This window comes from Scardinius erythrophthalmus (genome assembly GCF_964197995.2).
Source record: "Scardinius erythrophthalmus genome assembly, chromosome: 7".
In the NCBI taxonomy this organism is placed as follows: domain Eukaryota; kingdom Metazoa; phylum Chordata; class Actinopteri; order Cypriniformes; family Leuciscidae; genus Scardinius; species Scardinius erythrophthalmus.
In genome coordinates, this window is record NC_138227.1 from 31,363,202 (window position 1) to 31,377,162 (window position 13,961).

General features: G+C 36.8%; 1 protein-coding gene and 1 pseudogene across 2 annotated transcripts; both read right to left on the bottom strand.

The window, feature by feature from the left end:
- Positions 1-2,856: 2,856 nt before the first annotated feature.
- LOC308693799 (chemokine XC receptor 1-like) lies at positions 2,857-4,788 on the bottom strand (the record flags this gene model as incomplete). Its single annotated transcript, XM_081370897.1, has 2 exons — positions 2,857-2,940; positions 4,195-4,788. 2 exons carry the CDS (start codon positions 4,786-4,788, stop codon positions 2,857-2,859), a joined length of 678 nt encoding a protein of 225 aa, XP_081227023.1.
- Positions 4,789-6,999: 2,211 nt separating this feature from the next.
- Positions 7,000-11,761, bottom strand: LOC308693800 (annotated as a pseudogene). The gene is made up of 2 exons: positions 11,107-11,761; positions 7,000-7,011 (listed from the first exon to the last, which is right to left on the bottom strand). The product of its transcript is annotated as an uncharacterized misc_RNA (transcript).
- Positions 11,762-13,961: the final 2,200 nt, after the last annotated feature.

The following is a 13,961-nucleotide window of genomic DNA, read 5'->3' on the forward strand; positions in this document are numbered from 1 at the left end:
AAGGTGGCGAAGGTCTTACGCAGTTGGAACAACATGAGGGTGAGTAATTACTGACAGAATTTTCATTTTTGGGTGAACTAACCCTTTAATTCCATACTTCCATAGATTATAGATTCAGGGCCCACACGATTTCAAGTATTTAGTTGTTTATTTGTACATAATTTGGGCTTCCAGCTCATAAAACCCACGAAAACAGGATTTAAAAAAATTTGAATATTACATGAAAACACACAGTAATTACACAGTAATACCATGGTCATTGAACCAGGTTTTGGTTATTTTGGCAGTGTGGGCAGGTGCAAATCCTGCTGGAAAATGAAGGAAGCGTGAAGTGCTCTGAAAATGTCCTGGTAGACGGCTGCGTTGACTCTGGATTTAATAAAGCACAGTGGACCAAAGTCCTCTTTTCTGATGAGAGCAAATTTTGCATTTCATTTGGAAACCAAGGTCCCAGAGTCTGGAGGAAGAATGGAGAGGCACACAATCCAAGATGCTTGAAGTCCAGTGTGAAGTTTCCACAGTCTGTGTTGGTTTGGGGAGCCATGTCATCGGCTGGTGTTGGTCCACTGTGCTGTCCACTCAACGCAGCCGTCTACCAGGACATTTTCAGAGCACTTCATGCTGACTTCAGCAGACAAGCTTTATGGAGATGCTGACTTCATTTGCCAGCAGGATTTGCACCTGCCCACACTGCCAAAAGAACCAAAACCTGGTTCAATGACCATGGTATCACTGTGTAATTACTGTGTGATTTCATGTAATATTCTAATTTTTTTAAATCCTGTTTTCGTGGGTTTTATGAGCTGGAAGCCCAAATTATGTACAAATAAACAACTAAATACTTGAAATCGTGTGGGCCCTGAATCTATAATCTATGGAAGTTTAACGTTTTGAATGGAATTATGGAAATAAATAAACTTTTTAGATATTCAAATTTTTTGGAAAGGATCTGTATACTGGATAAATATTTGTTCTCCATTTGAGTGAGATGTTTTTATGTGGCTAATTGAGCAAAGTACTTCCATATATTTTATTATTATTAGTATTAGTTCAAGAATAAAATAAAAATATCGGATTGATATCAGTCTCGGCAAATAGCCAAAGCTGCGGCATCGATATCATAAGTGAAAAGGTGGTATCGGGACATCCCTAATCAAATCCATCAATTCTACTAATTCTCTATAAAGATAATTGTGTATTAGTGCATCATGTATGTACATGCTATGTAGGTGTGTATTGTAGTTAGTTTAAAAATGTATGTTAAATAAATCTCACAATACCAGTGAATCTTAATTACACAATGTGATTTTAATTAATGTATATTCTTGAACACTTTGTATCTTTGTGTAAGATTACAGTGAATAGTGTAAGGTTGACACTGAATTGAACACAAAAGTCATTGTTTTTTTAGTTTTTTTTAGGAATGTTTTATTTGAAACAAAGACATTACATACAACAAAGACATTACTTTCTTCCATATCTAAACAGTGAGATTACTAGATTAAAAGTAACAAACTTTGATAAACACATTATTTGTCCCCTTTGTTCTGTCCCCTACCTGGTGTCCCATAACAATGAAGATAAAGCCCAACTGCTGCCAGAGGAAGTCAGTGATGACACTGCATCCAAGGTTCGGGTTTTGCGTTCTGCATCAGATGGCCCAAGCCTCCCAAAAAGAGCTCCTCCATCTCCTACCAGTTGGATACCTCATGCAGAAAGAATCAATACATAACTGACACTAAAAACACAAGACACAAAAAGCTGATCCTACCATACTAAGTTACTTCAGATGCTAACGCTAGCCAACTTGTATACTACATTTAAAACGACAAATAGCTTAACATTACCCACGTGTGTAGCATTCGGTACTTGGCTTACATTAGTTGTACAAATACTGATAGCGGTAGCTATTTTGACGGCGTACATATGCCAAGACCCATACATTCAGACTTTTTACAATGTTTCGGATAATGCTAGAGCCAGTTACCTACCGTGCAGCCATACACTGTAGCCAAAAAACGGAGAAGTTACGTCCAACGGAGCACTGGCCACTGACCGGCCGCCGCGCCCGCGACTTCAGTTCACATCCGGGTCTTTGGGCACCGGATCAAATAATGACGTGATTGGCCAACTCAAGTTGACAAGGTAACAACACGAGCTTTGATTGGTTCTTACTCCGGCTAACATTTTGTGGTTAGCTAGCGGGATTATATCTACGTTATATTTTTAATGTGCAACAATTGACGTTGGAAACAAGCAGTAATGTGCTCAACAACAATTTATATAGCTAATTATAAAAAATGAACCAGTTCCCTGGAGGAGATCTATCAAATCGAAAACTAAAGGAGAAAAACAGACTTGGCCCACGGCCTATTATGTTAAACAAGATTATAATTGATAGTTTTTAGTTTTGATGAATGTTAGCCACACTTTGCATAAATACATGTGAACATACATTAGAATACAGTCTACATGCTGTTTATTCGTTTCTTTTTGTAGTTTCACTCTGTCGATAATTGAAGGATACGTCAATAAAAGGACATCACACCTGTCAATTGTCGAGGAGTTTATCTATCTGCATAGCTGTGTCCAAGTCTAACAGTGAGGGCAGAATAAGAAGATATTTTGAAGAATGTCGGTAACCAAACTGTTGATGTACCCCATTGACTTCCATAGTAGGAAACAAATACTATGGAAGTCAATGGGGTACATCAACTGTTTGGTTACCGACATTCTTCAAAACATCTTCTCTTGTGTTCAGAAGAAAGAAATTCATTCAGGTTTGAAACAACTTGATGGTGAGTCTCAAGTCTCTAAAGTCAAACTAGTCAACTAAAGTGCCTTAATATTATTTCTTTACAGACCACTCTTCTCTTCATGTGGTTTCCCCCCTCTTCTCTCTCTCTTCTTCTCTCTCCTGGTCCTGACTGCTTCAGAGCTCTGAGAACAGCAACAAGACAAAACAACTGGATGGAGAGGACCAGTAGCAGCTGCATTGACATAAACCACACATGCACCATGTTTTGTGAATAGTAAACATGCCTAAAAAACAGGATACATGTGGGATTATCCAGGCAGTGCAGAAGATCACTCTGATGGTAAGTCCTATTAAAAAAGTTTCTAATGTCCTGAGATTTGCAAACCAAACACAATATAAAGATCAAACCATTCAGAGAGATTGAGGATGAAGAACTCTTAATGCAACTCCACTTCCTCTTCCTACCATGATGAGACCAAAAAGGAAATTGATGCTGTACGTACACTTTTCCAGAATGCCCAGTGATCCAATGAACTGAGTTGAGCAGTTTGTAGATGCTTCAAGTGGTGTATACAATTAAAACTAATCTAAGGAAGAAGAGCAGAATGGAAAGGTGTAATCAAGTAAAATCAAATTGATTTAAAAAGAGGAGTTTAACACCTGAAGAGTGAATGTCAGCCTCTCTGGATGTGTATAAATCTCTGTCCTGTGTTTTGTAGACTGACTTTACAGCTGTCACAAGAATACTTGACACCAGGTATGCAAATATAAGTAAATGTTAAAAAGGCTGTTTTTAAATGAAAAAAGAAAAAAGAAAAAAAAAAAAAAACACATAGATAAATCACAATATCATAATTTTAAATTATGACAGAGCCTGATGTCTTTCTAAATGTATTTTTAAATTGATTTATTGTATGACCTCAGTTTGAACTCATGTGGTATAATGGTTCATATACAGCAAAAGAAAATATAATCAAATGTCAATCAAGCTTTTAAAGGACATCACAAACAATCTTTATACATCTGAAAATGAAATTGAAATTGAAATTGAACACCTAATATGCAAATCTTCAGAATTTATTAAATTATGAGATGTATACCATGACAAGGTACATTTACACATAGTATTTATTGTGACAGATGACAAATATATTTGCACTATAGTCACAATCATCAGAAATGTACACAAGCCAATGTGTTGCAGTTCTACTTTATCAATAATTTGCACACGATTAACTTAATCTAGTACTGCAAATTTATGACGAACAGAGGCAGGAGAGTTTTCCAGAGCGGTGCAGAAAAAGAACAGGCTGAACAAAACCAGCCATAATAAAACAAGTTAAAGAAGTAAACCAGGCTGTCGGAGTACTGTCTGATGTCCGGATTACAGAGAATCCTGTGATTATTCTTGGAAGATATAGGATAACCATGCTTACAGTAGTTATTAGAATAATATTAAATGCTCTTCTCTTCATGTGGTTTTCCTCCTTTTTCTCTCTCTTTCTCTCTCCTGGTCCTGACTGCTTCAGAGCTCTGAGAACAGCCACAACACAAAACAACTGGATAGAGAAGACCAGTACCATTTGCAGCGTCGAGAACCATATATGTATATATCTGTTTTGTGAGGCTAAATTGAACATGCAACTCAAACAAGAGCCAAAACTCATTACCCATGCTGCACTGCAGCAGATCACTCTATATCTGAGAGGTTTGTACTTCAGAAAGGTTACAGGATGAACCACTGCCAGGTAACGCTCAACACAGATCAGACACTGAAACAGAGGACGGCCAGTATGGGATAGGCCTATTAAAAATAGTTCAAAACTTGAAAGAGTTGTAAACCACAATGACAATACAAAAACCACACCATTCAGACAGATACCAAGCTCACAAACAGAGAGATTGAGGATGAAGAACTCCGATGCAACTCCACTTCCTCTTCCTGTGGTGATGAGCCATATAATATAAGAGTATGTAGGAAGACAAAATAAGACATTGATGCTGTACACACAGATTTCCAGAGAGTCCATTAGCCCAATGCAATGCATTGTGCAGTTTGATGCTTCAGTTGTGGTGAAGTTCATTGTAGAGTTATTCATTTCCTCTGTGTTTGTCTTCTCAGTTCAGTAACCCTCAGAACATATGAAAAAGAGGAAAAAAGAGAAGTATAACCAATATGTATTTCAAGAAAGTTTCCAATTTAAACAGAGCTAAAACTGCTAAAAAAACATGCCCTTTGACAATATTGAAAAACAGTGACAGTTTTGCATATTGTTGTGGCTTAAACCAAGAAACTGATTAAAAAATTGAGTTTATCACCTGAAGAGTGAATGTCCAGTTTCTCTAGATGTGTTTAAATCTCTGTGCTGTGTTTTGTACACTGACTTCAGAGCTGTCACATGAATATTTGAGCAGGACATCTGCTACACGTCACATGAAACACCAGGTATGCAAATACATTGAAATCATAAAATTATTGAGAGAGAGAAAAAAACAGACTGTCTGAGTAAACATTTAAACAGAAAATAAACTGAAAGCTTGTGATATTTTTCTGACATTTACCTACAAACATAGCTCAAGAGTTTTTTTTGTTTTTTTTTGTCTAGTTTTATTTTAAGTTTAACAAGGCAGGATATTGCAGCACAAAAAAGGATAACATTTCCTTTTCCTTTTAGCAGCACACCCTGGAATGCGTCAAACATAACATATACTCAAACAACCATATGTAAATAAAATAAAAAAGCAATTTAAATGCACTTGGACTAAAAGAAGATTTACTTCATTTATCTTTGTGGGACATTACAGCACCGATAGTTACATTTCCTATTGTAACAACCTAAAATGCATCAGACACCACACAATCAATTCATTTATAAAACAACTGAAGAGCATGAGGAATAAAAGAAAGTTCATGTTTTTTTTTTGTTTTGTTTTTTTACTCCTGGAAATAACTTGTTCCCTGTGTCCCAAATTGAATAAGTAGGTGTTGGAGCCATAGGCAGGAAACAATGCAATGGCAATGAACTAATGAACTAAAAGTAAGTATGGTGGCCTCATCAGAATACTTATTATCCGGCAATAACTTGTAAATGTAAATTCCTGTCCCCATTCTAGCACTGAATCCAAGGCCTTCTGAGTTCCCAGGTAAGGATCCCACTTGAAGCTCAGTGATTTTTAGATACAATTTTTTTAGAAGGAAGAACACTAAGGGCCCTATCTGGCACCCAGCGCAATTGACTTTGTACACCAACGCATGTATCATTCCTATTTTGCACCCGTGCAAAGCGGACTTTTCCCTCCACAGACGCACGTCGGTTAACTAAGAAATACACTTGCGCTCCCGGGGGCGGTTCAGCGCAAAGAGGAGTCGTGTTCCGGCGCAAACGTTCCTTCATGCTATTTTGCAGGTTTAGAAAACAATTGCGCCACTAACCAGGAAAAAATAGTTTAAAGTCAGTGGCGCGTTGCGCATGTTATTCATATGCTATTTTAAGGGCGCATGCTTGGCCATAATCAATGTAGCGTGTGCACAATACACACTTTGATTCTCTCATCTACACAGAAGCAGCAGTTTTCATTTTTGCAAATCATACATTATTACAATAGATAGATAGATAGATAGATAGAGAGACAGACAGACCATTTATTATAAAAGCATACATCTAGCTTACACATTTACCCAAATTATCATACGCCTGTTTAACCGAAGTTAATTTGTGTGGGTTTCTCCATTTCAATGTTACTTCTCTCTCTTTTACGGCCGTGACACGAGCGTTGCTCTCCTCGGCTGTGAACTGGCAAATCCGCAGTTACAAACAGCAATCCGCTATGGAAAAAGCGCGTCTGCTCTTAAAGGGAATGTGAGATGACTCTCTGATTGGTTTATTTCACGAAATTGTATATTATTTAACACGACCATCTTTTTTGTTTTAATTTCTCCAGGTTTTACAGAGTTGATTTGACTTTAAAATTGTGCACCAAGCCACATTTTACAAGCTGACCTTCACAGAAAAACTGAGACTCACGCCAGCTAAATGAATGTGTTTTTTATATATACAGTAGAAAATCAAAAAGTCCATAAATCTTTAAAGAAATGATCCATATTTCTGACACTGGCCAGCACACCTGCCACTCAATCAACACCAAATATGCATATCTTTATACCAAGCATTTGAAAAGGAGAGAAACAAACTATTTAATCATCTGTGTTATGATAGGGTGTCAAGTTTAATGCAACATTCTCAGTGGAAAGCCTGCATAAGGGAAAGGTGACACTGGGTCATGAACAAAACCTGCCCGTCCCACACACACAATATAGATGTTACCTGGTAAACCATACTTACTGAGATGGCCCCGTGGAAAAAACAAAACAAATATTCAAAAGGTTTATTTAAAAACAGTAAAGACATATTTTATTACTCATGCCCTTGAACATGTTAAATAGTTTGATATGGACGAGCATATTTCATCTTTTAATGCACAAACCACAATGACAGTGGCAACCAAAAACAACATTGAAGTCACCATGAAATTAAAATGAACAATTCCTATTTTTTATGGAATGCTACAGATGATCTATCCTTGCACATCATTATTTTAGTTTAATCTGTGTGCTCTCGTAATCTTACATCCACAAATTCCACAAGTTAAAAATGCTCAAGTTCATCAGAAATAAAAATAGTTCAAGAAGAAAATAATATGACTATTTGAGATGCTTACTGTGTTTAATGTGCATTTGACTGACAGCTTTTTCAAATGGACAAAACTTATAGTTTTCTCAAGAATAATTACGGGCAGCGATTTCAAATGCTGCTGACATACAGACACAGAAAGTCCCACAGAATAAATGTATGAGCGATTACAGTTTTTCTCGATTGCTTAAAGGGTTAGTTCACCCAAAAATTAAAATTATGTCATTGATGACTCACCCTCATGTCGTTCCAAGCCCGTAAGACCTCCGTTCATCTTCGGAACACAGTTTACCGTAAGATATTTTAGATTTAGTCCAAGTGCTTTCTGTCCCTCCATTGAAAATGTATATACGGTATACTGTCCATGTCCAGAAAAGGTAATACAGACATCATCAAAGTAGTCCAAGTGACTACAGTGGCTCAATCTTAACCCTCTGAGGTCTGAGGTGTTTTCTGGGCCCTGGAGGTGTTCTGACATGCTCTGACATTTCTGGTTATTTCTGTTACTTGTGACATTTTCATGGCTAAAGTCTGATTACACTGTATTCAGCACAAACTCTGCTACAATAATATTTCAGCAGCATGCATCTAAAAGTTTGTAGTTTTGAGATAATGACATTTATGTGTGGTTTGTGAAAATACAAAAAAAAAAAACTCATTGAAATAAGGCCATGAAACCCATACTGATTATTTCTTCACAAGACTTTTGAGAATTGTATGACGTAGCCTAGAATATTTGCTCCAAAACTATGTGAAAATCATCCTGACTACTCATTCAGATAAGACAATATATTGATTTAAAAATTTTATGACGTGTTTTGTGTGAAAAAGCTTTATGAGGTCATTAATATGTAAGCTTTTCACACCTGCGAAAGACAAAGACCCTCCCCTAACGGCCCTATTAGGAGCTATCAGGCCCTGTCATTCTGAGCAACCTTGCACAATACTGTAAATGAGGAGATTTAAAAAAGAATGGCTTTTAAATTGTTTGGATTTATTTACAACACAACATAGTCCAAAGATACACAACAAATGCCAAAAAAGCACTTATACCTTTGTGTCATTCCTAAAAACATTGTACATACCTTTCATTTCCAAGGTGTTTGATTTTCACTTTACCATGTTCATGTACAGAGACTCATGTGAATGTTGAAGTCAGCAGGAGTGGCATCTGGGCCCTGAAAAAAAAAGTTAACATACTGATATCAAGAGAAAGGCCTGCACGATTTTGGGAATATTAAAATTGCTTTTTAAAATACACATTCACAGAATACACACACACACACACACACACACACACACACACACACACACACACAAATGTTTCCAACAATATATAATATAATGAACACCAGGTTTGTTGTGCCTTGTAGGCATAAGCTATGCGCAGTGCTGGATAAATATACTTATATTTATACCTATAGCAGTATAAATCTTCCAAACGATTTCAGTAACAACTAAGCTAGAGAAAAATATATTGATTATCGTGTTACTTCAAATGTTTCCATTCGTAATGATGATATGAAATGAGATAATAGTAAAAACATGAAGCCGTTTGCTTTTCAAACGCGATCGCGATCCAAAATATGATACATTTAAACGCGATCGCGCTGCAAAATATGATACATTCAAACGCGATCACGATCCAAAATATGATACATTCAAACGCGATCGCGCTCAAATATAAAACATTATGGTTACCATATACATATCTACGTTTGAACAGATATCCACAAACACAGTAACAGTAAACACGGGTCTAAATATTATAATATTCACCATATATCTAGCAACAGTTCAACTGCAATGTGAAATTTATGCAACAACAGCAAACTAATATGTAAGAATTTCTTACCTTACATCTTTCTTGTCTTCAAATCATGTTCTTCTTCTTCTGATGTAAATCCAATGTAAGCTCAGGCGCGTCTAAAAGCAGAGACTTGTGAAGTGTTTTGGTGTTTTGTTTTTGAGGTAGGCCTAATGAGCGCGATTGCGTTCCATGTGGAGATTTGCATGTGAATATCTTTTGCGCGAGTGGGCGTGGTAAATTAAAAAATAATTAGGAAGCGTTTGAGAAGCTGGACATCTTGTTGGTTTTATACAAATTACTTAACCAGAGAATATTTGTTTTCAGTTTGAATCCGATCATTTAAAAGTACACACTAAAATGTTTATAAAGGTATATGGCTCATAAATGTGTGACAAGTATTCGCTGAGTTTTGTTTCAGTTTATAGATGTGCTCAAGAAAAAAAAGTCACCGCGACGGAGAGGCAGATTCTTTTTTTATATTTCTTTTTTCTGTATGACCATAAATGACGGAGTAATTTAAGTTTATAGTGCTACAATGTGGAGAAAATCCAGCAAAACATGCCCGCGCGTTTGCCGACCTCAGAGGGTTAAGTTTATAAAGCGACGAGAATACTTTTTGTGCGCAAAAAACAACAAAAATAACGACTTTATTCCACTATTCATTTCCTTCTCTCTGGGCCTCAAGTTTTTTAACTGCGTAGCGCATCTGTGTTGTACGTCACGCGTAGGCTCACTATTGGCCGACGCTGGTCATGTGTGTGATGCGTGTGACGTACAACCCAGAAGCGCTGTTCAACCCAGAAGTGGCTTGAATTTCATCTGAGACTGCTTGTCTTCTTGCACTTGCCCTTCCTCCTCCTTCTTATCAATCCTCGATCTCTTCCTTCATGTCTTTCTGTATCCATTGTTCCAAAACTCAATAAACTGATTTGGGCCCTTTTATCTATCTACTGAAGGATCTGATTGAAGTGTGTTTTAAGAGTCAAAATTTTGACTCTTAGTGTTTCCACTTGGGTAATTGTGTGCTAACTGAGCTGAAGCTGTGCTGACTTGAGAGAACAATATTGAATGCTAGTGCTTCTATATGACAACATGGTCTAGGCAATAAGAAATGTAGGGATTTGTGTGTAGAGTTTTGCAGTGACAGTTTCAATGACTAATGACTCAAATGAACTGACACCTGTGTCAAAACAGGGAATAGTGTTTATAGTTTAGGGAAATGGGTGTGCTTTTTGAAATTATAGTTCAAAAGCCTGGTTATAGTGTTTAAGCAATCGAGAAAAACTGTAATATGCACATTAACAGAGATACAGTCATTTCTTATGTTTACATTTTTAGTATGTATTTGAGGTGTTGTGTTCTTATATGTTTAGGCCCTATTTAAATGATTTAAATGAATCCATTAATAAAAAAAATAAAAAAAAAAACTTTAAGAACCAGCATGTTGAAAATATTGGATATATAGCATATGTTCCACAAAAATGTACTGTACATTTAAAAACAACTTAATTTGAGACTAAAGTGTTTACAGAGGAATCGCAATGTATTACACACTTAGCATGTTACATTTAAAACACAAAAAGCAGTGTTAATTCTTGGACACAGCTAAATAAATATTTGGAGGCATCATTAAGCTGCTTTAACTTGCCCATTTTGAATCAAACACTCTATTATTTCGAAGAAAGAGGGAGTTTTACAGCCCGGTGCAGATAAAGAACAGGCTGAACAAAACCAGACAGCACATAACAAATCAAACCAATGGACCAAAGTGCCTTAATAATATGTTTTTTTAGAATGGCAACAACTCCTATGACTATATATGGGACATGCATAATAGTCATGCTCACAGTAGTTATTAGAATGAGATTAAATGCTCTTCTCTTCATGCAGTTTTCCTTCTCTCTCCCTCTCTCTCCTGGTCCTGATTGCTTCAGAGCTCTGAGAACAGCCACAACACAAAACAACTGGATGGAGAAGAAGATGAAGAACTGCCCCGAAAAGAACAATGTAAATTCTAAGTTGTCAGAAAATAACAGGCACAGAAAACAGGAGACAAGAACAGTTATCCAGGCCGCAGTGCAGCAGATCACTCTATATCTGAGAGGTTTGTACTTCAGAAAGGTTACAGGATGAACCACTGCCAGGTAACGCTCAACACAGATCAGACACTGAAACAGAGGACGGCCAGTGATGACAAATCCTAGTAAAAAGAATTGTAATGTTGAGAGACCAAAAAAAAAAAAAAAATGACAGTGCTCTGATCAAACTAGCCAGACAGTTACCAAGCTTACAAACAGAGAGATTGAGGTTGAAGAACTCTGATGCGACTTCACGTTCTGTTCCTGTGATGATGAGCCATATAATATAGGATTGTGTTGGAAGACCAAACAACAAAGAAATGGTGTATCCACAGATGTCCAGACTGTCCATTAAATCAAAAGACTGAGTTGTGCAGTTTGTAGATGTTTCAGTTGTGGTGAAGTTCACTCTAAAGTTATTCATCTCCTCTGTGTTTGTCTTCCTCAGTTCAGCAGCCGACAAAACATAATAATGTAACTATGATTTATGGGAAGAGAGACTTGCAAATTAAGTTCACATCTGATTTGTAAGTCTACAAATTTTCCAATTTAAACTCAAAGAACCAGAGCACACCATTGTTAAATCTGCAAAAAAAATGGTTATACAAAGGCAGTAGCTATTTATAGCCTACAAAAACTAACCTCTTTATTCTTACCATTTACTTTTCTTGTTTCACTTGAATGAATTATCAGTTCATTTCTTTTCAGTGAAATACTCATTAAACTTGCTCTACAACAAAACCGATTGAACACAGTAGAAATGTTTCTGCTTATTAATTGTAAAAACATGTAATTGACTCAAATATTTGGGTTCATCACCTGAAGAGTGAATGTTCGGTCTCTCTGGATGTGTATAAATCTCTGTGCTGTGTTTTGTACACTGACTTCAGATGCCATATATGCGTATATAAGTTAATTTGCTGCACGTCACATACAACACCAGGTATGCAAAAGATTTAGACCGTCTGATCGTCTTTTTGATTTTAATTTCAACAGCAAATGCAGACACTTTTTGTCAAATTTTTTAATTCCACTAAATGTCACTGACTTGACTTGACCTTTTACACAACATTTATCAACTGCTCCTTAATGTCCGACAGCAACTGGATTATTGTTATACATTGCATTTTATTTTCAAGCTTTTGGCAGACCTTTTTAAGCAGTGACTTATCGCACATTCAATGTATATATTTTGCTAGAATAAGTGTTCAAATCAACAATCACTCAAATCTGTAAAAAGGAAATTATCACTGGAACAATTTTTGTTCAGTCCTCCCAAATCATATTCATTTATCTGACACTAAACACAGGTGCCACTTATTCAACACCTCAAATGCAAATTCTTAGACTGAGAATTTGAAAGTTAGAGAGGGAATAAATACTTTCGACATTTGTGTTGACAGGAAGTCAAGATTATTGCTATAATCAATATTATGGCAACCATCAATAGGGAAAAGGCGACACTGGGTCATGATGTGTTTTATTGGAATAACAATCTACAAAAAGTACAATAAATCAGTTTGTAACATTGAACATTAGCCTGTTCTGAACCACTTTACACCTCCAAGACAGAGAAGCCACATTAAAGGTACATTTACACAGACTCTTCATTGTGAAACTCATTTACAGAGGAATCACAATGTAACTTATGTGTTAAGTTTATGATACAATGTTAAATCTAGTAAAAAGATGCAATAGATGAAGCAATTGGCATGATATCAAGGAGACTCATATGATGGTTGTTGTGTTCATAAGCAAAATTGTGTTGTGGCCACTGATCGTATATAGAATGACATTATATAGATCAGTGGTTGTGGCCTACTATCTGAAAAAGAAGTCAGTTCTTGTAACGTAAGTCCACTGAGGCAGGTTGCAGTGAGAACCCATGTGCAGTTTTATTCAAATAAACATGAACAAAATAAACAAGGACTTGAACAAAACCTAACACTCACCAAGAGTGATTACAGGGAACAAAGCTAGACAAGAGACAACGGTAAAATGAGGGCTATGTATACACAAAGACTAAGACTTAAGCTTCCAGGAAGTTGTTATGCAGTCTGCTGAGAAGCGTCATTCAAATCCTCTGTACACTACAGCGCACTCTGTTCATATCGGAGAGATTCTGCTCTCAGTTCAATGAGTCGCGTACTACCACCTGAGATCTTCTGTCACCGCTTAAGTTCACTTGCGAATTGCTACAATGGTATGTTACTAGGCTATATAACCAGAGAGAGAAGACCATGCGGAATTGCCATATAAAGAAATATATTTATTAAAGATAAAGAATTAACAACGTAGGTTAAATAAAGTCAGTATAGATGTTAGGTTGGGAAATAAAAATGTATGCAACAAGAGAAATGAGGTGTCGTGCATAAAGAAACAAAAACGCCAAAAAGGTGCGGGAGAGGAGGAGAAGCGGTGGCCTCCCACAACCAGGTCTGGAGAGATTTTAAAGCCCAAGATCCAGGAAGCAATCACACGCACCACGCCACACCTGTGCTTCGCCCACCTGTAGGGGAGACAAGGAGGAGGAGTCCGGCAGGTCCGTGACACCCCAAACAGAGGCCCCTAAAACAGAAAACGTGACACCCAAAACAGAGGCCCCTAAAAGGCCTCTGTTAAAG